Source organism: Sarcophilus harrisii, chromosome 4 (assembly GCF_902635505.1).
Source record: "Sarcophilus harrisii chromosome 4, mSarHar1.11, whole genome shotgun sequence".
Lineage (NCBI taxonomy): Eukaryota > Metazoa > Chordata > Mammalia > Dasyuromorphia > Dasyuridae > Sarcophilus > Sarcophilus harrisii.
Window position 1 is genome coordinate 319,688,339 of NC_045429.1, and position 25,361 is coordinate 319,713,699.

Consider the following 25,361-nt stretch of genomic DNA (forward strand, 5'->3'; position numbering starts at 1 on the left):
TAATATTTATTATGCTATCATCCAAAATACTCATAATAATCTTTAAGTACATGGAAGCAAAAGCTTTTACATTGGAAAGACCTGGACAAGAACACCAAAATCATGTGGAAACAATGTATCATGACTGTGGTGCTGTCTGCTACTGGAGAGTGGAATGTTTCAGGCACTCGATAGAAAATGAATTTATATCCTCATACTTTTATTCAACAACAAAATGCAATTATTTTATGCATCTGAACAATAACCCTTAAAATATTAAATGTTCAGGAATAATGACAGGATTGCAACTTCTCCCAGGGTCATTTCTACACAATCTCATCAGAAAAGAGAACATGATGTTCTCCATAATAACATGAATAGCCAGCATTTATATAGCACATTAAAGGTTTACAAAGTGCCCTACAGACATTATCCCATTTGAACCTCCCAAAAACCTTGGATGATAAATGCTATTATTATTCCCACTTTACAGGTGAAAAAACTGGAGACAAAGGGACTTGCCCAAGGTCACTTAGCTAGCAAGTAAGCATCATATTTGAACTCAGATCTTCCTGTCATCATTTGGTCTTCCTCTGAGGCTTCACTGGATGTTGAAATGACCTTAAGCTCTTGAACATTATTACACAAGTTTTGGCTGGTCTTACCAAGTTGAAAAAGCTTTAAGCATAGACCCAATTATAGGCTATATAACATCATCCTAGCAAAGATCAGAGAGGTTCCTCACCTGCCATTTTGCTGAAATGTCAGAGGATCCCAAGATTTAAAGCTAAAAAAAAATCTTTTTCTTGTTGATACTGTTTAGTCATTCCATCATGTCTAAGTATTCATGATCCCATTTGGGGTTCTCCTGGCAGAGATACTGAATGACTTATCATTTCCTTCTCCAGTTCATTTTACAGATGAGGAAACTGAGGCAAACAGGGTTAAGTGGCTTACCCAGAGTCACCTAGCTAGTAAGTGTCTGATGTCAGATTTAAACTCAGGAAGATGAGACTTTCTGACTCCAGGACCAACACTCCATACACTGTGCCACTCAGCTGCCCACATAGCACTTTTAAGATTTACTAAATGCTTAACACATATTATCTCAGTGGATCCTCACTATAACCTTATGTGGCAGGTAGGGCACATGGATGAGAGAGGTTAAATGTCTTGTCTGAAGTCACCCAAGTAATAAAAGTAATGGAACCAGTATTTAAATCCATAATTTAGGCTAGAATACTCACCTCATTATAATCACTACATGTTACATATTATAATCCCCATTACAATATAGTTTCCTCTAAGAACTTCCATTTATTTTTAAAAACTCTTTTCTATTTGTTTACCTCACTTTATCTTCTTGACAACCTTATCAGGTTGGTAGCATAGAGATTGTTATCCCCAGTGTTCCAAGCAAGAAAAATGAGGTCCAGAGAACTGAAGGGATTCATACATGGTTGGAGGAATCAAATGCTTTGTTATAGCACCGATCTTCCTTGCCCAGCAGGCCTGTAGACCACTCTCTAGAGGCTCAGTCCTTCTACCACACTGCAGCCAACTCTTGTCTCCTTGACCCTCAGACCCAGAATCGCGGACAACGCATGAAGGAGGGTGCCCACATCAACCGGTCCCTGCTGGCCTTGGGCAACTGCATCAATGCTCTCAGTGACAAGGGGAACAATAAATATATTAACTACAGAGACAGCAAACTCACCCGGCTCCTCAAGGTACCGGCAGAAGTCAAAAGGGGCATGAGCAGTAGGGAGGTGGAGGGTCAAGAAATCCAGCTGACAGAAGATGCTGTGCCATGTCAAAAGAAACTCTGAATCCCATTGCTGTCACTGTCGGTGATTTGCTCATTCATAACACACAATATGATGTATTATACAGAGAAATAGCCCCAGAGCCAAGGAGAGCTGGATTTAAATCCCATCAAATCTGACCATGACTGGCTATGGGCAAATTAGACAATTTAATTCAAAAGTTACAAAGAAGGTGCCAATCTACATTCTCAGAGATGGTATCTCCATCTGGGGGATCCCTATACCTAAGAAATCTTAGGCCCAGTCCTGATACCTAAGGAAAATGGTACATTTTATGACCCAGTAAAGATATTCACAAAATCTAGAATTCACAGCTGAAAGAGATGTTAGGGATTCCCCAGTCCAATTTTCTCGTTTAACAGATGCAAAATCAAAGGTCTAAAGTGGAAGAGTTGCAGGTTTTATTTTTTTAATTAACATTTGATGTTCTTCTTAACCATATAGTCAGTTGATTAGGAAAGAAATTCTCATTTAAGAACTTGGGCAAGAAGGGAGAGGAAGAAAGGAGAAAGGAGGTAGAGGCTAGGAGAATACAAAGGTCATAGAGTAGAGTTGAGCTGGCGGCTATTTTTATAGCAAAGGAGTTATTTCAAAGTTCTCGGTAGAGTATTAAACTTGATAAATATTTCAGAATATATGGTGGTAGGAATCGGGGGGAGATGGAGAGTGGCAGGGATTGAGACTCCCACAGTGGAAAAACCTAGGTATAGGGTAACATCTGGCAAAATGCAATAAGATTTAATGGTTGACCAGCTCACCAGGTCCTTGCCTTCACCTCCTATGTAGGATTCCCTTGGGGGCAACAGCAGAACAGTGATGATTGCCCACATCAGCCCTGCAAGCAGTGCATTTGAAGAGTCCCGAAACACCCTCACTTATGCTGGCCGGGCCAAGAATATCAAGACAAGGGTAAGATATAGCCACTTGGCCATTCCCAAGGTCATGTTCTTGCTTTGTTCTTTGACTCATTGATCTGTTTGGTCACCCTTCTTCCTGATACAAACCTCTGCCTCTTTAGCACCATTTTGAATCCTTGGATCAGATCTTTTCTTCTCCACTCTTTCAGCCATCAATACTTCATGGAAGTTAATGATCCATTCACCACTGAAAGCATTCAACTTCTTTTTGATTTCTTCTCTTCTGTCCCTTTTGCTTTCTCCTTCCCTTCTCTTCTTCTCATCATTTCTTCCTTGTTTCCTTCCTTCTACTACAAATATTTAGAGTATATGGAGCTTGCCTTCTCTATGCTAACCCTTCTCTATGCTCCCTCACTCAGTGATCCCATCTGTTCACATTGGATTCAAATACCATTGCTCTGAAGATGACTCCTAGATCTGTATTTCTATCTTTCATTCTTGCATCTCCAACTACCTGATCAACATCTCCATCTAGACATATTATTGGCATCTCAAACTTAGCATATAGAAAACAAAACTCATTATCTTTCCCTCTAAACCCAAATCTTTCTCCTAATTTCAATTTCTGACCATGACATTTTTAAAATCATTCAGGTTCACAACTTAGGACTCATCCTTGATTCTTTACTCTTACACACACACACACACACACACATACACACACACACACACACACACACACACACACACACCCCTCACAAATATTTAAACATTTATTAAGTCTTTTTTATTGATTTAACCTCCTTTAATATCTCATGTTCACCCCCTTCTCTTTATTTGTAGCACCACTAATCAAATCACTCATCACCTCTCTCCTGAACTATTATAGTAGTTTCCTGATTTCCTGCCTTGTATCCAGTCTCTTGGGGCAGCTAGATGGAGCAGTGGATGGAGCTCTGAGCCTATAGGCTGATTTCAAATCTGGCCTCAGACACATACTAGCTATGTGATCCTGACTAAGTCATTTTACCCTATTTTCCTCTATTTCCTCATATGTAAAAATGAGCTGAATGTAACATATGCAAAAATGGCAAACCTGGTTCTCCAAATATTGATTACTGTTCCTTGCCAAATCACTGGGTGCTTCTTTTTGTATGTATCTTCTATGTACTTCTCTGTGAATATGTTACATCCCCCTACTAGTATGAGAGAGAGCAAGTTTTTCAACATGGACTCCATGATTAATATGAGTGAAAGTCTCTCTACTGGGAAGAGCACCCAGGGAAGGCACCATTTGGGGCAAGTTCCTAACCTGAGAATTGGAAAGTATGAAAGCTTGTTGGTTGGTTGATTATGTGCTATAAATCAATCAATCAACAAATATTTGTTAAGGACTATATCAGATACTTGACTTATCTCTGGGGATCCACAAAACCAAAAGGAAACAGTCCTTGCCCTCAAAAATCTTACTTTCTAATGGAAAAATGTCCATGTACACTACATATATATATAATGTATATATATTATACATAATATATATATATATTTCACAACATGAAGTGGTTTTAGGAAGGAAAGATTTGAAGGTGGGTCTCCTGACTCACAAGTATAACACTACAACCCAGGTAATATTCAAGTAAATAGAAAGAATCAGCAGGGCTTAGCAATCTATTAGACATGGAAGACAAAGGAGAGGGAAGAGACAAAGATGATTCTAATGGCTCTTGCTTCTCCTGACATCCCCAGGTGAAACAAAACCTGCTCAATGTTTCATACCACATTGCTCAGTATACCAGCATCATCTCTGACCTGCGCAGTGAAATTCAGCGCCTCAAGTGCAAGATTGATGGGCAGGGTGGGCGGGGTCAGGGCAGAAGCCCCTGTGAGCAGGGAGACATTCGCCAGATCCAAGGTAGGTACCCAGGGGCATATTCTTTTGATTATCTTTTATCACCTAACAAGAGTCTGGATTGAGTGAAGCTCTTTGGGAACCCCTGGACAGATGGGTACATTCTACCCCAAAGACAGCTACTTTCTACCTTTTCATCCTGGCCATGTATTACTAGTATTTGGCATGGATAATAGGGACAATTATAATAAAGCTGTCTTTCATAGCACTTCAAGGCTTACAAAACACATTGAATCACTATCTCATTTAGTCACCACAACTACCTTGTGGGTTAGGTACCAAAGAGACTGTTGTTCCCATTTTACAGATGCAGAAAGTAAAACCACACAGCTAGATGAATTATAGAGTTAGGCAGACCTTAGTTGGAATACTGCCTCATATACTCAATAGTTTTGTGGTCCTGAGCAAGTCACTCAATCTCAAACTGCCTTATTTTCTTCATCTTTAAATTGGAAATAATAATAGCACTTTCTGGAACTGTCATGAGAATAAAACAAGATATTGACCTAAAGACTTTGTACACCTTAAGCATTATATAAAAGTTAGCTGGTAGTAGAGTAGCAGTAATAGTCATAATAGTAGTAATAATAGCAGCAGCAGTAGTTAGGTTAGATGAGAGGTCAGAGGTTAAGTGGCTTGATGCTTACTAAATTCCCAAAACAGAATCTAAACCCAAATTTCATCTAATTACAATTCAGTAGAAAGAGAGAGAGAGAGAGAGAGAGAGAGAGAGAGAGAGAGAGAGAGTGAGTTTATAAAGAAGCTAAGGAGGAGTACAACTGTCTTCAGCCTTTGAAAGGCTGTCCAATAGAAAAGGGATTAAATTTGTTTTGATTGGTCTCAGAGGTAGCCACAAGGATCAATGAGGTTAGAAATTTCAGAAAGTCCAGATTATAAATATATATATATATATATATATATATATATATATATATATACACACACACACACACACACACAGAGAGAGAGAGATACATAGAGACAGAAAGACAGACAGACCATGTAGTGCTAAGCATGGCTTCTGCTTAAGTATTCAAGAATCCTAGATTGTCAGAGGCAGAACAGAAGAAAGATAGAGACCATTTAGCACAAACCCCTCATTTTGTGAGTACTCAGTAGTTAAATGGCATCCAACTTGAGAGTTTACCCTTGGATGAATGTTAAGATAACATACTACAAATTCATGCCACAAAGCTAACATATTGGATGATGGAATCAGGATTCAAAAAGAGTTCATAAGGATACAAGTAAGTCAAGCTCTTTTGAAATTTAATAGGATTAATATAAGGGCCTATGCTGGGACTCAGAAAAACAAATCTACATACATGTATGGAATAAGACAGTTCCTGTGAAAAGTTTTTCAAAATGGACTCCATGCTTAATATGAGTAAAAGTCTCTCTACTGGGAAGAGCACCCAGGGAAGGCACCATTTGGGGCAAGTTCCTAACCTGGGAATTGGAAAGGATCAAAGAGGAACATATACTAGACATCCTGTACTGATATTAGGAACTATGACAACAGTAACAATGTGGTAATGTTTTTATAGTTTGCAAAGCTTGTCATCAAGTCAGAAAATGTGTAAAGTGCTTTGCAAAAATAACTACAAATGCTGCCTGGTCTTAGGACAAGGTGGGGATACTCTCACAGACTTAGCCAGACATCTGGAAAGTGCCAACATTGAGCATTGTGTCCAAAGAAGGACAACCAGAATGAGAAGGGCACTGTAGAGGAACATTCCTAGTCAGAATGTCAGGAACTGTGCTAAGTGCTGAAGACATAACAAAAGTTTCCACTCTCTTCTACCCAGCAAAAAAACAAACAAAAAACCCCAAATAAACAAACAAATAAAAAAAACTGCCAGATATTTAGCCTGGAGAAGGGAAGGTTTAGGACTGTCTTCAGCCTTTGAAGGGCTGCCCAATAGAAAAGGGATTAAATTGATTTTGATTGGCCTCAGAGATAGCCATAAGGATCAGTGGGGTTAGGAACTGCAGAAAGTCCAGATTTTGACTCAGTGTTGGGAAAAAGGATGGAGATTAGACCTGTGATTTCAATGATGTAAGAAATTCCCAGATACGGGGCCTCCTTCTACCAAGGCAAGCAGCATCTTCTCTGATTTATAGTCTTATATAGTCAATACCCTGAGAGATTCAGTGATCTGCCCCACTACATTTGAAAAGTACCCAAGACACAAATCACAGAGACACATAACGCTGTAATAAATTACTGTAATAATTATATTATGCTATAATAATAATATTGTAAAAAATAAATTACCGTAATAAATTACACTGTCCAAAAGTCCCTTTGGAACCCTTGGAGTATTAGAGTAGGGATGAGGCTGGAGGGCTGGGCAGGGATGCAAGTCCCTGTATTAGTTAATGGAGAAAGGGAGGGGAAAGGGGCGTGGTTTGAGAAGGGCAGAGGAGGTTCCAAGCGTGGAGAGAAAAAGAGAGGGAAGGGCTCTCCCCGAGCTCTACTGATTCCGGGTCCTCCCTCTTGTCTTTGGGGTAGCTGAGGTCCAGCTTCATAGTTCCCAGTTTGAACAGCTGGAGATGGGACAGCTGCGGGGGCAGCTCCTCAGTGCCTTTCAAAACCAGATGGACGTCCGCAGGCTCCTGTTAGAACTGGAGAATCACTCCATGGAGATCCAAATCGATACTTCCCGCCACCTGCTCACTATTGCTGAGTAAGTTTACACTCGTTCCCTGCCTGGAACAGAGCCAACTGGGTGTTCTAGCCCATGGTGATCCTCGTAGACCCTGTGATCCTCCCCATTGTAAACACCTCCCATCCCACCCCTCAGACCTCTGGTGTGAATCTCCACATCTCTTATGGGTCAGCTGTGATATGCCCGACATATCTATGCTCTCATACACTGTATCTCCCTGGGGGGGTTGGTCTGGGGCAGCTGGGAGCAGGAGAAATCTCGCCGAACCCTCAAGTGGCAGGAAGAACGGCGAAAGGAATCCTACAGTAAGGATGAGAGTGAGAAAGACTCAGACACGGGGGATGACCAGCCCGACATCCTGGAGCCTCCAGAGGTGACCTCAGCCCGAGAGAGCATTGCTACCCTGGTCGGAGAGCAGAAGAAACTACGAAAGCAAAAGGTGGCCAGAGACTTGGGACAGTAAGGGAGGAAATCTGAGGGCAGTTTCTCTGGGGCACAACCAACACAGGAAGCACTTCCAGGCCTCACTATGCAAAATGGGCAGAGATAATCTATAAAAAAGTTCGTGGAGGTGGGGATGTTACTGGCCTAAAGGGTGTTTGTCCTGGAGGAATGGGGTAGCCTAGCCTTCCTTGTAGCCCTAGAATCCTAAGGCTCAGCCTTTGTTTCACTTGAAATGGAGCACAGGACGAGTGTCCAAATGTGCTCCTTCCCCTTCCCCTTCCCCTTCCCCTTCCCCTTCCCCTTCCCCTTCCCCTTCCGTTAAATGACTTGCCCAGGGCCACACACCTAAAAGTATTAAGTGTCTGAGGTAGCATTTGAACTCAGGTCCTCCTGACTTCAGGGATGGTGCTCTATCCACTGCGCTGCCTAGCTGTACCCCCTCCCTCCAAGAGCGTGCTTCTTAATGATTGAAATAGAGGGAGGGGTTCCTTATATAGCAGTCTCCCCTCACACCTGGCCCTTGAACCTTTAGGTGGAACTAGAGCAGCGCTGCCGGGATCTGAGGACCCAGGGCCGGAGGCTGGAGGAGTTGCTGCCGCGTCGCATTGGTTCTCAGGAGCAGCGGGAAATCCTGAGTTTACTATGTCGGGTTCATGAGCTGGAGATGGAAAATACGGAGATGCAGTCCCATGCCCTGATCCGGGACGGTGCCCTCTGCCACCGCAGGGAGGCCATGCATCGCCTGGAGCAGCACCGGAGCCTCTGTGATGAGATCATTCAGGGCCAGCGGCAGATTATCGATGGTAGGATCCTTCTCCCATCCTGTGGACTATTTACACATTCCCTTCCTTCCAACTCTCAGGCCAGAAGCCAGAACCACTCCCTGGATCCCTGATTCTCTGACTCCCTCTCGATGCCATAGCCTTTAGTCCTTGACTACTCCCTCCATGCTAATGGACCAGGACAAAGGGAGACTATCCTCCCCCTCCTGTCTGCCTCTCCCTGCGAACCAAGATCTGGAGACTGGAGTTTAAGAGAATCCCTCCCTCCTAGATTACAACCTGTCTGTCCCTCACCACCTGGAGCAGCTGTATGAACTCTACCAGAGGGAGCTAGAGGAGGGAAATCTGGATCGAATGGCTATTATGGACCGGGCAGCCTCCAGGGCCCTGCAGGTGTGTGAAAGTATGGAGGTGGGGGAGGGGGAAGAGGAGTAGAAATTTGAGTAACCAAGGCCATGCATTCAGGTGCTCTGAGAGGAAGAGAGGACAACTTGAGGAACAAGTTGTAGGCTCCCTAAGAGAAGAATTGGCTAATTCTGGCCCCAATATCTCTTCAAGGAGGTTTCCCATTCCTGCTCCTTGGATGAGAACCCACGGTCAGGGATGAGGAGACTTAGTTTTAAGTTGTCTTCTTTTGAAAAATTGAAAAACTCAGCTGCAAGAAGCCTAGGGAGTCAGGTCACCAAGTAGTATCCAGGTGGTCAGATCACTCCTGGGATTTCCTCCACTCTGCTGACTCCAGCAAAATACAAATTGAGACATGTTCCTGTCTTCCCAGGGGAGAATGAGAGCAGTAGAATATATGCCTAATATCCTACAACATAAGTAGTAATAACAACAATAATACACACACACACACACATATACATAATGTTTTATGGCTTGCAAGTGAAATAACATGTGATGCACTTGATATATTCCCTGAAATTCTACGTATATATGAGTTATCATCATTATTATTACAGGACCCTGGGCATATGCCCCATAACCCCTGGAAGAGGCCAAATTCACTCAGAAGAAAACCTGGCATGCATGTTTTTAAAGCTACTAGTCAACTCCTGCTACATCTTTCCCTGAGCCGGGTCTCCTCACTTTATGTCTCTTCCCTCACCACCCAGGAGAGTTCATTGCCCAGAATTCCCCCAGGCCCTGGAGAGAACACCTTGGCCCTGGATTCAGACCAAGAGAGTGTGAAGACTTTGAGCTCCGAACCCCAGGTGGTGTTGCAGAAGGAATGGCAGAAGAGCATACTCCCACCTCTGAGTGTGAGGGAGCTGGAGAGGTGAGATTAGAGATTCTGGTCCTATAGTGTCTATAGCCAAAGCCCATGGGCTTTCTGGTCTTGGGGTGGCTGAGGCTGGGTGGTGACAAGATGAATTAAGGGCTGGGGAAGGCTTTGGATTGGCTAGCACTAAGGGATAGAAAAGGCATGGGATAGGAAGGCAAACCTTCCTACAAATGTCCTCAGCTGGATAGCCAACCTCCCTCGGACAGGAATCCATGATTGGGGCACTAGGGGATGAGAATCTTGGCCATGGAGCCCCGACTTTTTTTTCTGGATATGGTAGATAACAAATATCTGCTTCTTCGCTTCTCCCAACCACAGTGAGGTTAATAAGGTGTTTAAGGCAAGCCCCCATTCCCGGGCCTGGCAAGTGAAGAGCTCGGCTGTATTGACACCACCTCCCATCCAGATCAATGGCATAATTTCCCAGGAGGTGAGTCCCAATCACCTTGATGCTTTTGGTAGCAGAGACCTTCAAGTCAGGGTTGCTTTAACTTTTCTCCTGCCTCCTTCTTTCCTACCTTCTTACCACACAGGACCCACCCCAGGATAGCAGTCGCATCAACTCATCCCCTGACAGCAGTGAGAACTTCCCAGAGATCCCTGTGTCCCACAAAGGTGATCAAACACCCTTCTCTTCCCCTCCCCATCCCAATCACCAGAGCTATGTTTAATTTCTTGGACTCCTTTCTCCCACCAAATTCATGACTGTTAACCTATCTCCAGTCAAAGATTGTTAATCTAGGGTTCCATGGATCTCCAAGTAGCTTATGAGATTTGTTTTCTTAATATTTTAACAACTGCATTTCAAAGTCATTAGTTTTCTCTGTAACCCTACATATTTTGTTTTATGCCTTGAAAAACATTCTGAAAAGGGGTCCATGGAGAAAGTCATGAGTGGAAGAATAGAGATTATTGTCCACATTTTACAAAGGGGAACCAATAAATGAGTTTCCCAATGACTTGATTTTAAGTAGTTTGGGATAGAAACAGGAATTTAAAGCAGGTAGCTCCTGATTCTCAGTCCCCTGTTGGGCTGAGATAGTAAAGCTTGGACCTGAAGTTTGGGTTTTTGGATTTTTCTTTTTCCTCTCTCCCTCCTCCCCCAAATCCCCACTCACTACAGAAAGGAAGGCGATCCTGTCCGGCACCAAAAGCATTGCTGTAAAAGCAGCCAGGAGGCGGTCCCGGGCCCTGGGCCCAGAAAGGCACCAGCTACTGGCTCCGGCGATGGAGCCGAGCAGCCTGTCCCTGCACTCCCTGAGCGAGGCCGATGATGGCCCACCCCCACTACCGCCAGCCTGCAAGCGCCCACCAAGCCCCATGCTGCAGCACACTGTCAGTGAAGACAACCTGTCCAGCAGCACCGGGGAGACCCCCTCGCGGGTGGCCCGGCGCCATGGCGAGGCCCCAGGTCTCTGGCTCCGGGGCCAGAAGAAGAGCCTGGGCAAAAAGCGGGAAGAATCACTGGAGGTGAAGAAGAGGAAGCGGAGGTCCAGGTCCTTTGAGGTCACAGGACAGGGGGTAAGACTAAGGCCCTGGCAGGGGAGAAAACCAGAAACAGCCCCTTCCCCCTCCCCAGCAACATGGCCACATGCTTCACAGCCCTCTCAGGAGGCTAAGCTGAGGTGATGGATATTAGGCTTCTTTTAAGGTAGATGTACGCAGGTTCTTGGAATGGGGTGGGCACTTTTGTAGTCTTTGAGGGAAAGCATCCTGAACTCTATGAGAAGTAGTCTGAACACAGTTGTCACTAGGGCAGGGCAATCTGAGCTTTCATCCAGGATGCCCAAATGTGTACATCTTCATCAGGGAGAGACAACTGAGCTTAGCTCCTAATTAACGTGCATAACTAGGTAAAATAGAAAACTCCACTGATCTCTCCCCTGTGTCACTCTCCTGCCAGTAAGAGCCTCCTAAGCCCAGGTCTTCCCTATGCTCTTTCCTACTACCTCTGCCTCCCTGTGCCCATCACTGGAATAAAGTATCCCTAGGTCTTTTACTATACTGGGCCTTGTGTCATGAAGTCACTACAATAATCTAGGGATCTGGCCCTGAGTATAGATTTCTCCTACCTCATTCTCTGTCCCTGCCAGATACTGTTTACACCACACCCCCTTGTCCCTCATTCCACAACTACAGGGAGATCAGGCAGAAAGAAATCAGTCATTGGAAAACCTTCCCCTAGAAAATATGCTTTATGGGAATGTGTTCACTCTGTTGATCAAAAGTGAGTTCCCAAGCTATTTATCTTTTGACAGAGGAATGATGGAATCAAGGTGCAGAATCAGACGGGAACCTGGCCATTGTGGGAAATAATTCTATTTAGCTGTGCATTATTTCTTACTGGGTTTTATTTTTCTTTCTTCAAAAGTGAGAGAGGGAGAGGCAGGAAGAAGAGAAAAGACATTTTTTATAAAAAAAAAATTAAAAACAAGAAAATGATGTTCTCATTGCATTTTTGTCTTTCTGCATTATCCCATATCTCTATCTCTCCACTCAGCTATCCTGTCCTAAGAACCACCCCCTGCACCCCCGACCCCTGGAGAGCACTTCTGACTACAGGATACCCATCTCTGGTAACCCAGTACCCACTATCCGGCACCTGAGTAAGGTCACACTGCCCCTTGCCAAAGTCAGGCTTCCTCCAAGCCAGACCACAGGTCAGTGTCCCCTTCGGGAAAGGGAATAGGGTGAAAGGTCAGCAATATGGTCCTTGCCAAAGCAGCTTTAATGGTGAGCCTTTGCCAGTCCTCTGTGAGAGTACTCTCAGGTGTCCTTAACAAGTTCAGGTGTCAAGCTCCGATAAGTCACCTTGCTGCAGAGATGCTGAAAATCCTGCCTGCAAAGCTGTGAGCCCGTTGTCCCTGGGGTGGGCCTCCACAGAGATCAGGAACACTGGCAGAGGAGAGAGGTCAGGAGGAGATGCTGACTTTGCTGAACTATTAATAGTCATCCATTCTCCCACAGCAGGGCCTGGAGACCCATTGCCCCTCACCATGCCAGCTGCTTCCAGACGAGGTACCTGTGGTCCGCATCAGCCCCAGGGCAAAGACGGACGTTTCCGACCTAACTGAAGACCTCCCAAGCTTGGAACCAACCTGCCCCCTGAGAATTAGAGGGGAGATGAGAAGGTGGAAAGATCAGGACTGAAGGGGAGTGCAAGGGGAAGTGACCTGGGCAAGAGAGCAGGAGATGTCCAGATACTCAGCACCCCATAAGCCCTGGTGGAGTTTGTGTCTTGGAGATTCTGGAATGAGGAAGACCATCACCCTTCCACTTCAGTGACATCAGTGCAGCCGGGGGGTGGGGACTTACTGGGGAAAGGTGATGATCCCAAGAAAGGATCTCCAGAGCCCGAGGGGAAATCTAACCCAGGGCCACAGCCCTACATAACACTGCACAGAACTATGTTGCCAAAACTCTTCACCTACTGTCAGACTTCAGTGTAGTCAGCAGAGCCCACTGGGCTGAACCTCTGCAACAGGGTGGTGGGAAGACAATAGGAGCCTGGAGCCAAACCGGGCACAGGGATGTTGGAGCTGTCAGGTTCCGGGAAAGGGGAATCCAGGAGAGAAGTGGTACTTGTACTAGATCCAGGTTGGGTACTGGAGGGGGGGCTGAGGGTGATGGTTTAGTTTTATCACATCACACTAACTTTCCTCCACGCCTTTGAACAATAAAAATCCCACTTGGAGTCGGATGTTCATGTTCGAGACCAGAAGTATAGGATCGGGACCACTTGGTTCAATGGCCCTGGAGGTTCCGAATTCTAGTCTGACCTCATACACTTACTTGCTGGGTGACTTTGGGCACCTGCCCACCCTCTATTTCCTTTTACTCTAAAGCATACTGTCTGCTTCCAAATACTGGGATGCTTCACTTGCCCTAAAAGGAGAAAGAGTGTCAGGGAGCTAGCAAGGTCTGTCTTCCTCCTCTCCTTACCTGCCTCAGCTTCCCGGCCCATCTTCCTCTATGCTCTGCTCTCCCCTTATCTGATGGAACCAGGAGCCCACAAGAGAAGTTTGGCCCCATTGGAGCCCCTGAACCTAGGTGTGAATGTCACAAATATCAGCACTGGAACCCTGACTCTTCCCACCTCGCCTGATGGGCAAAATGAATAGATAGGGGGCTGGAGAGGGAACATGGGCAACTATGCAAATCTTAAAGAATTCTATTATTATAGTAATGATACTGATAATAGGTAGTATTTATACAGTGCCCACTATATGCTAGATACCACACTAACTAAGCACTTTACAATTGTTATCTCATTTGATCTCTACAAAAACCTTTGGAGGTGGGTGCTGCTGTTCTCATTTAGAGATGAGGAAATTTAAACAAATAGGGGTTAAGTGACTTGCCCAGGATCATGCAGCTAGTGTGACTGAGATCAGGTTTGAGCTCAGTCTTCTTGATAGGATGGTTGTAGGTTGTTATGATAATGATGCTGCTGCTGATGATGATGACCCGACTAACCCTGTCCATACCCACACACTTAGGAGCCATATAGCATGTTGAGAAGAAAGGCAAAGTCTCCTACACTCCTGCTTCTGAAACTGTGGTTTACAACCATATATGGGGTCTCATAACTGAGTTTGGGGATCACAAAATTATGATTTATTATCAGCAAATGTTTGATTTGTACTCCTATTTTATATATCTGGGGTCACATAAAAATTTCTCATGTGAAAAGGGGTCTTATATGGAAAAGTTTAAGAAGCCCTGCTCTACACCAGGCTCCAAAGAGGGGTCCTAGCTCCCTTGGAGATGCCTTTAGTGCCCCATTCAGAGGCCTTGGGCCATGTGTCTGGCCACCGTTCCAGAAGGTCAGCTGCTTATGTCCCTGCCATTCATAATGTTCTCATCCTGGGGAGTCAGAGAAGCCTTCCCTTTTTCCTTCCCTCCTTCCCGTCGTCTTTCCCCCTACTTGTGGGTCCGAATGAGGCTGTGGTAGATGGGCTTGATGATGAGATGCAGGTGAAGGGCGTTCTCCACCAAGTACTCGGAGTTGCGCCGCTGCAGGTCAGTGTGGGCCAGGAAGTCCCCAGACTCGTCGCTGCTCTGGTGGAAGCTGTAAGCATGGCGGATCAGGAGCCGGCCCTGCTGTCGAGCCCCCACCAAGACCGTCTTCTGGAAGCTGACGCCGGCGGCGTCCCCGCTGATGCTGGCCGGGGTCACCACCAGGCGGGGACGCCCGTCCTCAGGGCGGGCCGCTGGGAGGGCGGCCCCGGCCGTGTCGGCGTAGACGGGCCGCAGACTGATGGGCAGCCAGCGTGGGGAGAACAGGACGTTCCACGTCACCCGCCTGCCCGCGTCGTGCCCGCTGGGGCCCAGCTGCGTCTGGAAGCTCGTGCTCCGGTCATCCCTGGCGGGGTTGCTAATGACCCAGAGGGCCCCCCAGGCCGAGGAAAGGTAGTTGCGAGGCAGGAAGGCGCTGCCATTGATATCAAAGAATTTGGCGTAGTGGAGGGGAGAGGCTGAGTGGAACTGGTAGGCCTGCAGGAGGAGATCCCCCACAGCCTCTCCGTGACGCGCCAGTGCCGGCGACTGGGCCTGCAGCTGGAACAGCTGGGCCGGGGGGATCATGGGGTAGCGGATGGATCTCAGGGCCTGCTCAGCCACAGGCGTGGGAGGGCGGGCTCGGTCCAGCCAGACTTCCAGGGCCTGGAAGAGTTCTAATTCATCTTGGAGCACCAGGTCAGAGCGATCCAGGAGTTGGGCCAGGAGCTCCGGGGTCACCTCCCCCCACTCAGAGCTCCCCACCACTGCCGACAGGTTCCAAGCCAGGAACTGGAGGCAGCTCTCTCTCAGGTCCTCGTTGCCTGTTCGTGCCGCATAGTGGTACCACCCCACGGCCGGGCCGGGCCCCCCCACCTCCCCCACGAGGTGTGACTTCATGTACTCCGTTATGCCTTGCTGTAGGGAAGCCACGCCGTATTTGCTGGCCAGTCTGTGCAGGGGGATGGCCTGAGACATCAGGAGGGACAGCTCCCCGCAGTACAGGTACCTGGAAGGGGAGGAAAAAGAAGAGGGTGGGGGCCAAGCTGTGGCGCTCACCTCACCCGGCCAGGCTCACCAGGAAGGGGTGGGCCTGGGGAGAAGATCCAGACCAGTGGTCGTGGGCAATTAAGGAGAGCGCCACTTAAAAAGAACAGGCTGAGCATCTCCTCCCTTCATTGAAATTATAGAGCTGGAGCCTTAGAGATCATCCACTGCCCCCTGCCCCATTTTATACTGAAGGCCAGAGAGGTCAGAGAAGTCAAATTTGAACTCGTCTTCTCCACATCTGGAGTTTTTTTCTTCAGCAAGCTACACCTTTTCTTATGATTAATGTATCTCCCTGCTGCTCCCGCCCCCATGTCTCTCGTTCTTCCTTACCAAGCTTCCTCTCAGGGTCTGTGAGTCTGTCCCAGCTTTCTCATGGTCTCATCTCTGCCAGTGCCTTTCTCAGGATGACCGTTCCTTCCTCTATGAAATGAGGGGGTTGGACTAAGGGATCCCTACTACCCCTTCTAGCTTCAACATTCTATGGATCAAGAACTGTTTGTCTATTGCATCTCACTGTCTTGTTCTTTCACTGCTATCAGCTTCCTCCTTTGCCAGCCCGTCTTGTTGCTTCATTAATCTTTGTTACTGCCTGTCTTCTCCCTTACTGTCTTCTCTATTTTGATTTCACCTTCACACACTCATTCTCTCTCTGTCTCTCTGTGTTTATCTCTCTTGTCTCTTTCTCTCTCTCATACATATACACACACACACATTGCCTTTGTCTGTCTCTCTATCTGTTTCTGTCTCTCTCTATCTCTCCCCTCTCTCTGTTTCTGTCTCTCTCTTGTCTCTGTCTCTGTCTCTCTCTCACACACACATTCCCTTTCTGTCTGTCTGTCTGTCTCTCTCTCTCTCTCTTTCATACCCACACACAAACACCCCCTCTGTCCTTCTGTGTGTCTCTGTCTCTCTATCTACCACTCATTTATCTATTCATATCTGTCTCTATATTTACTTTATCTAATTATCCATCAATCTATTTATATTCGTTCATTTGTCTCTCGACATCCATATCCATCTATATATTTCAGCTTCTAGGTGGTGCAGTGGATAGAGTGCTGGACCTGGAGTCAGAAAGACCTAAATTCAAATCTGCTCTTGGAGACTTTCTAGCTATGTGAACCTGGGAAAGTTACTTAACCTTTGTCTACCTCAGTTTTCTCAATTGTAAAATGATGATAATAATAACACCTTTCTCACAGGGCTGTTGTGACAGCTTTCCTGTCACATTTTTCCTGCCAACTTTCCAAGGAATACAGAGTGCCAGTCAGTTTATCCAGAGACGGGAAAGAAGAGGAGAAAATTGGCTTGTCTGCCTTATGGACAGAGAGCTAGTGATCTTCAACCCAAGAAAACCCAGAAAGAATAAATAGATTTGTATTGTGATAGACAGTAGGAATACAACACTAAGAATTTTTGTGCCAACAAATTTGGAGTTGAAAGGACTGTCACTGTATCATAGGTGTAGTTATACTAGTAAAGTAATATGACCCAGAGAGTTAAGCCTGTACCATATGACCCTTTAAAGAAGGGTACCATGGCACCAGGATACTGTGGGGTGGGTGCAGACCCCCCAAAAAAGCACCCCCAAAATCAGGGTCCTGAAGCAAAGCACTAATATCCTCATGCTAATTATAGCTCTAGGTAGGAATATCTTTGATCCTTGCAATCACTTAGCAATAGGCTCTCTAGTGAAAGGAAGCTGTCACATTTGTAAGAGGACTATTCTACATCTATCTAAATTGGAGAGATGTCATTTTGCCCACCAACTGGGATGTGATCATCTCTGGAGGCCCCTGAACATTTATGAATCACCAGAGAGAAGATCTAGGGGACTTTGAAAGGGAAAAGACCATCCCTTATGGAAAAACCTCACTCCTCCCACCTTCAGCCCATTTCTGACCCAAAGGCCCCAAATGAAGGACCCTGATGAACTTGATTCCCTAGAGATTCCAAAAGAAAGACCCTAATGAGCTCGACTCCTCAAAGACCCCATAGAAGCACACTGATCCCTAAAGACCCCAGTTAAAGACCCTCATGAACTTGATCCCCCAAAGACCTTGATAAAAGGACCCTGATCCCCAAAGACTCTAGCTAAAGACCCTAATGAACTCAACCACCCCCAAAGACCCTAATAAGCTTGACTCCTCAAAGACCCCAACAGGAATCTGATCCCCCAAGATCCCAACTAAAGGATCCTGATGAATTTGACTCTACCTGATAAATTTGTCAAAGACAGCAGCACAATCCCTGGGCTCCTGCAATGTCACCTCACTTTGGTTGTATAGTAGTCCCTGGAATACCTCACTCTGCAGACCCAGGAGCAGCCGGTGAGTATGGAAGATGTGGACTTCATCCGTACCTGCGGCTTGCACCCGCAACACCGTGTCGCTCTCATTGCCCAGCTGTTGTAACTCCTGCAAGCGCTGGAGCATCATCAAGGAGTGGTTAATAGAGGCATCTGCTGCTTCCCCGGCGACATGTGCTTTCTGGGCTGGGAAGGGAGGAACATAGACTGAAGGGAAACAGTGGAGCAGGACTAGGAAGCCCCAGTGAGATCTACATAAGGAGGACAGTAGCCCAGTGGCAATTGCTCACCCATGCAGTCAAAAGAGTATTTTCTCCTTCAACAAGCATTTAAGTGCTTATAATGTATCAGATACCATTCAAAGTGCTGCTGATATCCAGTCCCCCCCCCCCAAAAAAAAAGTCTCTGCCCTCAAGGAGCACATTCTAATGGAAAATCCAACATTTAAATCACAAGAATAATATTGGGGTGATGGGAAGTAATCTTAAAAGGAAGGCTATAAGAGGTTGAGGAAGGCCTCCTACAGAAGGTGGCATTTGAGAAATTTATTTATTTATAATTTGAATTTAACAAATGAAAAATCCATAATGTGGAAATGTCTTTCATGACTGTATATATATAATCTATATCAAACTATTTCCTTTCTCAAGGACAGAAGAGGAGAAAAAAGGATATAATTTGGAACTCAAAATTTTTAAAAACCAATGTTCAAAATTATTTTTACATGTAGTTATATAAAATATTTAAAAATTTAACATTAAAATAAGTGCCAAATCCAAAAGGCCTTTCCATATATATGGTAGAGGAGGGAAAAGGGATTATACATGAAACTACAAATCTATACTATGTATACAGCTTGCTTTTCCTTTTATGCCTGTTAAATTCAACCTGTAGCTTTCAAAGCTGTCCTGCATGTCTGTATTTCTTTCTGAACTTCCTTCTGTTTGTTTCTATGCTTTTTTTTTTAATGTCGCAATGAAATTCTTTTTTTTTTCCTAAATATTCCTTGACCCCTTCTATACTTTAACTACCTCTCTCTACCCCAACAACCACTGGAAAAAGAAAAAAGAAAAATAAGCTGAGACTTGAAGGAAAGTAGGGAAATTAAGCAGCAGGTATAGAGAACATTCCAGGAATAAGGGACAGCCATTATAAAGGCACACAGTCAGGAAATGAACTTTCTTTTAACAAGTGGGCTAGTAGCTGAACCACAGACTTGGTAGAAGGTTGTAAAAACCTAAGAAGACTGGAAAGGTAAGGAGAAGCCCATTTATAAAGAGCTTTCAGCAACAAGCCAAGTACTTTGTAGTTGATCTTGAAGGTAATAGGAATCCTTTGAAGTTTATTGAGAGGAGTGCTATGATCTACATTTCATTTATTTATTTAATTTAAAATGTATTTATTTTTTAACATTCTTTTTTTTTTTTAATTTTGAGTTCCACTTTGGAATTTCTCAATAGATCTACACTCTTTAAAAATTATTATTTATTTATTAAACATACTTTACTTTTTAAATTTTTTATTTTATTTTGGAGACAATCAGGGTTAAGTGACTTCCCCAGAATCACACAGCTTGTAAATGTCTGAATTCTTATTTGAACTCAAGTCCTCCTGATTTTACAGCAGGTGTTATATAAGAAAGGAGAAAGGTGGTGGTGGAAGGGAAGATGAATAAGCATTTATTAAGCTCCTATAGTTATCCTAAATGCTTTACAAATATCTCCTGTGAGCCTCACCACAACTTTGGGAGGTAGATTCTGTTATCATTATTATTACTGTTTTACAATTGAAGAAACTGAGGCAGACAGAAATTAAGTGAATGACTCAGAGTCTCACAGCTAGTAAGGATCTGAGGCTGGATTTGAATGCAGATCTTCCTGCCTTCAGGCCTTGTCCTCTATTCACTGCACCATCAAGAACTAGAATATTAGGCAGAAGGCCTGGATCCTAGGTCCAGGTCTACCCTCCAACAACAACAACAACAAAAAAAAAAAATCAACCAAAAAAATAAAAATTCATACATATGAGCTGTATAATTTGGCCAAAAAGGTACCGGACTCCTCTGAGTTTTGTTTCCTTCCTCAAAAATACCCCTGTTAATAATTCTCTGAGCTGCCCTTTCCTGATCCATCTCACAAGACTATTAGAAGCTTCAAATGGGATCTGAAATGATCTGCAACCACAAAGGGGCATAATGCCATTCACTACCTCTGGGACCTCTGGCAAGTCTCTTTATCTTTCCTCCCTCGGTTTCCCCATTTGTAATGACCTTAGAAGTCCTTCCAGATCTAAATCTATGATCATGTTCATATGCAAGCTAGTGGTAGCATTAGTGCTGGTAGTGATAGTGGGCAGGCTGTTTAGGAAGCGTCCCCCTAGTTCTTCTATAGAGATAACAGAGCTAATGATGAGAGCTAATACTGACATAGTGCTTTCAAGATTCGCGAAGCTCTTTACACATTTTATTTCCTTGTATCCTATCAACAATCCTGAGAGGCAGGTTCTATTATTATCCCCATTTTACAAATAAGGAAACTGAGTCTGAGAAAAAATTAAATTGATTACCCAGGATCATTCAGTGAAAGAGTGTCTGAAACAGGATTCAAATTCAGGTCTTTGTGACTTCACTGTTGCCACCTAGCTGCTGAGGTGCTCCCATACCTTGTCTTAGCTCAGGGAGAGAGCAGCCTTAGGCCATTGTTCCAGAACCATCCAGTGCATCTCTCTTTGCTTTTCTTCAAATCCTTTATACTTTTTCCCCTAGGCATTAGGGTTACAAAAGTACATGACTTTGTTCATAAGTCACCCCTTTCCCCTAAACATACACACACAAACACACACACACACACACACACACACACACACACACACACATCCTTTGAACTAAAGAGGTTGCTGGACCAACTTTTTTTTCCTTTTTAAAAAATTCTTTAATAGTATTTTATTTTTTCCCCAAATACATGCAAAGATAGTTTAAACATTTGCCTTTGCAAAACCTTGTGTTTCAGATTTTTCTTCCTCTTTCTCCTCCACCGTCCTCAAGGCAACAAGCAATCCTATATAGGCTAAATGTGTGCAATTCTAACATATTTCCATATTCTTCATATGACACAAGAAAAATCAGATCAAAGGGGAAAAAACCATGAGAAAGAAAAAAAGTTAACAAACAACAACAAAAGATGAAAATATTATGCTTTGATTCACATTTAGTTTCCATAGTTCTTTCTCTGGATACAGATGCTGACCCAACTTTTTAACCAAAAGTTTTAGATTGACTTTTCTAAAACTGCATGATAATTTAATGGAATTGAGTCTTGTTCAAATTCTAACAGAGAAAGTACAGGAATTAACTATAAATCCAGTTTTCAGAAGACCATCTTGTGAGGGAGAAACTCTGACCCATTATCAAGATTTTTAGTATGCTTTTTATTCTCCTTTTATTTAGGAGTACAGAGCTATAGGCTGACTATATTGCATCTGCCTTTCACTCAGAGATATAGAGGCAGTTCTGACTATTAAATTTTCAGTCTGAGCATTTACATTTCAGAAATCAGCATTCCTTATGTGTTAGGGTTTGATTTATTGTTTTATTGATTGTCTATACTTCTGTTGTTGTTCAGTCATTTTAGTCATAGGTGACTCAGGCCACATGTGGGATTTTCTTGGCAAAGAAATTGGAGTAGTTTGACATTTTCTTGTACAACTCGTTTTACAAATGAGGAAACTAAAGTAAGTTGGGCTCAGTGACTTGTACAGGGTCACATATTTAGTAAGGGTCTGAAGTCTAATATTTAAATTCATTTTTTTCTGACTCCAGATCCAGCATAGAGTCGCCCTGTTTCTAGACTTAAGAAAGTAAAAATAATGTAGATTAAATCTAAAAGTGTATGCAGTGATTCTCAAAGTCTGGTCAAGAGAAGCCTAGGAATCTCTGAAATCCTTTCAGAGAGTCTACAAATTCATAATTAGTTTTTATTTTTAATGTGATCAATATCTATAATTATAACCCACATAAACAAAAATTTTTTGGACAGATCCTCAATTGTTTTTAATAGGATAAAGATATTGAGAACAAAAGTTTGAGAATCACTGGTGTATGGCATACTTTTTTTCCCCTAGAAAATCAGTATTTAAATATTTACTAGCATATCCATAGTATTGCTCTATAAACATTGCTTAAACTCAGCAAGAGTATAGCAGAAGGCTCAGAAATAAAGTCATCAGTAGACTAAAGAGCTGATAACTGTGGGCTAATAATAATAATCATAACATGCATTTACATAACACTTTAAGGTTTGTAAAATGCTTTACATGCATTATTTCATTTGAACTTCACAATACCTCTGTTTGTACTTCATAGACTTTGTCCTATAGTCAAAGCTAAAGCAAAAATGAGCCAAATTATAAGAGAGCTCAGAATATGGTCTTTGCATTATAAAGTATGTGACTATATTGAAGGGTAAAAATGCCAAATAAAGGTAACCTCAGCAGTAAATGATACAGATCTCCAAAAATCTATTACTGATAACATCCCGGAAGAAAGGATATTATTCCACTCACTTAATATTGAAATAACTTAGTAAGTTTAACCATTTACAAAGCACTTTGCTCACAATTTATTGTGATTTTTATTATTTTACAAAATACAGATTCACCCTTCTCTTTCAAGGTTATAGGGAAGTGCTAAATGAGGAAACTAATGCAACATAGGATGTCATCTTATCTATCATTTTCTTAGACTGAGGATTCTGAGAAGCTAATTTGACTTCCCTAAAGTCAGGTCCTCCTCATTCCAATGTCAACTATACTATCTATTACAAATGCTAGTGGTGTCAAACTCAATTAGGAAGGAAGGTCACTAAATTGTACATAAGGATCCTTGCAGACTACATGACTTAGAAAATAAAATATTAATATTTTGTTGTTTTTTGTTTTTTTAGTTGTTTTCAGTCACTTCCAATTCTTTATGATCCATTTTTAGGGTTTTCTTGGCAAAGACACTAAAGTAATTTGCCATTTCCTTCTCTAGCTCATTTTACAGATGTGGAAACTGAGGCAAACAGGATAAAGTGACTTGGCCAAGGTCACACAGCAAATAAGTGTCTGAGGTCAGGTTTGAACTCAATAAGATGAGTCTTCCTGACCCCAGACTCAGTACTCTATCCACTGTGCCCTCCAGCTAAATATTAACATTAACTCTGTTCTATTGTATTTTATTTATTTTATTAAATATTTCCCAACTAATTTTAATCTGTTCCTCACCCAGGGTATTAGACCACAATGTCTTTATAAAATATTGCTTATAATAATAAATTATTATTGCCCTCTTCCCATTTTTATGGGTAAGAAATTGAAGCTCAGAGAAGTTAAATGAGACCTAAGGTCCCTGATCTGGGACCTTGAATAGTGTAATAAAAGAATTTAGAAGCAGAGGACTTTAGTACCTTTGTGAATTTAGACAAGTTACTTCATTTTTCTTTCTCTTATCATGACATATTGGGGTTAAGTGACTTTCCCAACGTCACATAGCTAGTAAATGTTAAGTGTCTGAGGCTGGATTTGAACTCAGGTCCTTCTGATCCCAGGGCCAGTGGTCTATCCACTGTGCCATCTAACTGTCCTAAGTTATTTTATTTTCATGGACCTCAGTTTTCTCACCTGGGATAAATGGTGAGGATTGGGCTAGTTGGCTTCCAAGGTGCCTTTCAATGCTAAATCTACGATTCTATAAATGGAGGTTTCCTGGACCTGATTTCAAATCTGTTCTCAGACACCTACCATGATAACCTGGGAAAATAACCCCTTCTCGAACTCCATTTCCCCATCTGAAAATGGGGATAATAATAACATCTGCCTCCTAGGGTTGTTGTGAATGTCCATTGAGATAACATATGAAAACTGCTTTGCAAACCTTTAAAAAAGCTTTATAAATGTTATCTATTATTAATTATTATTATGACCCCAATTAATGGATAGTGTGAATAGAGTACTGGACCTGGAGTCAGAAAGTCTCGTCTTCCTGAGTTTAAAACTGATCTCAGACACGTATTAGCTGTGTGACCCTGGCCAAGTCACTTTACCCTGTGCCTCAATTTCTTCATCTATAAAATGATCTAAAGAAGGAAACTGCAAATCACTCCACTATTTTTCCAGGAAAAACCCAAGATAGATCATGAAGAGTTGTGACTAAAAACAACTAAATAAAAAAAAAAAACCAACAAAATGTATATATGTGATTTTCTAAATCATGCAGCCTGCAGAACTGGGGGAGGAAATGAAAAAATAGAGAAAGGGAAAGGGATGAAAATAAAAACAAGTCAAGTCAGACAGAGCTCCTAGGATGCCCCAAATCGACTTTTAGGGGGCAGGGAGAGAAGAAGAAAAGCAAAGCTTCAGTTTGTTCTCCCCTGTCCCGATGCCAACAGCTTCTTTTCTGTCCCTAAGCCGACTAAGTAAGGGAGGGGGAGGGGAAGTAAGGATGTGGAGGAGGAAAGGATGAATGAAAAGGTCTTTAAAGTCCCTTCCAACTTTTATATGCTATGGCTCTAAGAGAGGGGCAGCTGATCAGAGACAGTCTCCCTGCCCAAGACGTTCAAAATCAACTATCCCTCCATAGTTCTGGGATGAGACAGTAGAGAGAGTATATAGCCAGTCCCTTCCATGGACCCCACACAGATGTTTCTGTGGCAACCAAGGGACCCCCCCCATCGGGACCCCTTCCAAGAGTTCTTGGAAATGCCATGGTGGACTCCTCACCTTTCTTAGACCCTTCACCCCCACCCCAAAGGGAAAGGACTTCCTGCCTTATTTTGTCCCATCCCTTGTGCTTACCGTTATGCACAGCTAGGCCCAATAGGGTCATGGTGGCCCAGAAGTTGCCCCAGGCCCCAAATTTGGAGTGATGAGTCCCAGGCATCTTTGTGTCCTCACCCCCAGCCCAACAGCACACAATGATCCCTTCCCCACTTCCCTGGCTCCTTATATAGGATGCTGGCTTTAGTGGGGGGACAAATTCCCCTCCTTTCTACCCTGCCTCCCTCCCCCAACCTATCTTTGCCTTGGATTGGTGGAAACTGACCTCAGCTGTTGCCCAGACAACCACTTGAGCTTCAGCATGACAGCCGACAAGACTATTGTGTGGACCAGCTAGGCCCCCGAGGGGGGCAGTGGACCCTCTGCAATCCCCAGGCTTTCCCACCTGCTCCCAGGATCTGCTTTTCCCTTCTTGTCTTCCCAGGGGTGATGCAA

At 43.7% G+C, this 25,361-nt stretch overlaps 2 protein-coding genes across 5 annotated transcripts in view; one reads left to right on the forward strand and one right to left on the reverse strand.

Annotated features, from left to right (window-relative positions):
* The window catches only part of KIF19 (kinesin family member 19), a 55,980-nt gene extending 42,523 nt beyond the window's left edge, over positions 1-13,457 (forward strand). For 2 of the 4 annotated variants that reach the window (XM_023502572.2, XM_031965749.1), the window contains 13 exons: positions 1,563-1,709; positions 2,592-2,714; positions 4,409-4,574; positions 7,087-7,261; positions 7,484-7,682; positions 8,220-8,490; positions 8,741-8,862; positions 9,588-9,751; positions 10,076-10,187; positions 10,291-10,372; positions 10,881-11,278; positions 12,258-12,417; positions 12,725-13,457. In XM_023502572.2, the coding sequence (XP_023358340.1) occupies positions 1,563-1,709; positions 2,592-2,714; positions 4,409-4,574; positions 7,087-7,261; positions 7,484-7,682; positions 8,220-8,490; positions 8,741-8,862; positions 9,588-9,751; positions 10,076-10,187; positions 10,291-10,372; positions 10,881-11,278; positions 12,258-12,417; positions 12,725-12,831 (2,226 nt within the window). In that variant the 3' untranslated portion in view covers positions 12,832-13,457. The remainder of the gene's footprint in view (positions 1-1,562; positions 1,710-2,591; positions 2,715-4,408; positions 4,575-7,086; positions 7,262-7,483; positions 7,683-8,219; positions 8,491-8,740; positions 8,863-9,587; positions 9,752-10,075; positions 10,188-10,290; positions 10,373-10,880; positions 11,279-12,257; positions 12,418-12,724) is intronic. The other 2 variants (XM_003768548.4, XM_031965750.1) reach the window with 2 other exon arrangements.
* Positions 13,458-14,412: 955 nt separating this feature from the next.
* BTBD17 (BTB domain containing 17) lies at positions 14,413-25,090 on the reverse strand. Its single transcript, XM_003768547.2, has 3 exons — positions 24,945-25,090; positions 18,023-18,299; positions 14,413-15,764 (listed from the first exon to the last, which is right to left on the reverse strand). The coding sequence occupies exons 1-3, from the start codon at positions 25,027-25,029 to the stop codon at positions 14,681-14,683; spliced, it is 1,446 nt and encodes a 481-aa protein (XP_003768595.1). The 5' UTR covers positions 25,030-25,090; the 3' UTR covers positions 14,413-14,680.
* Positions 25,091-25,361: the final 271 nt, after the last annotated feature.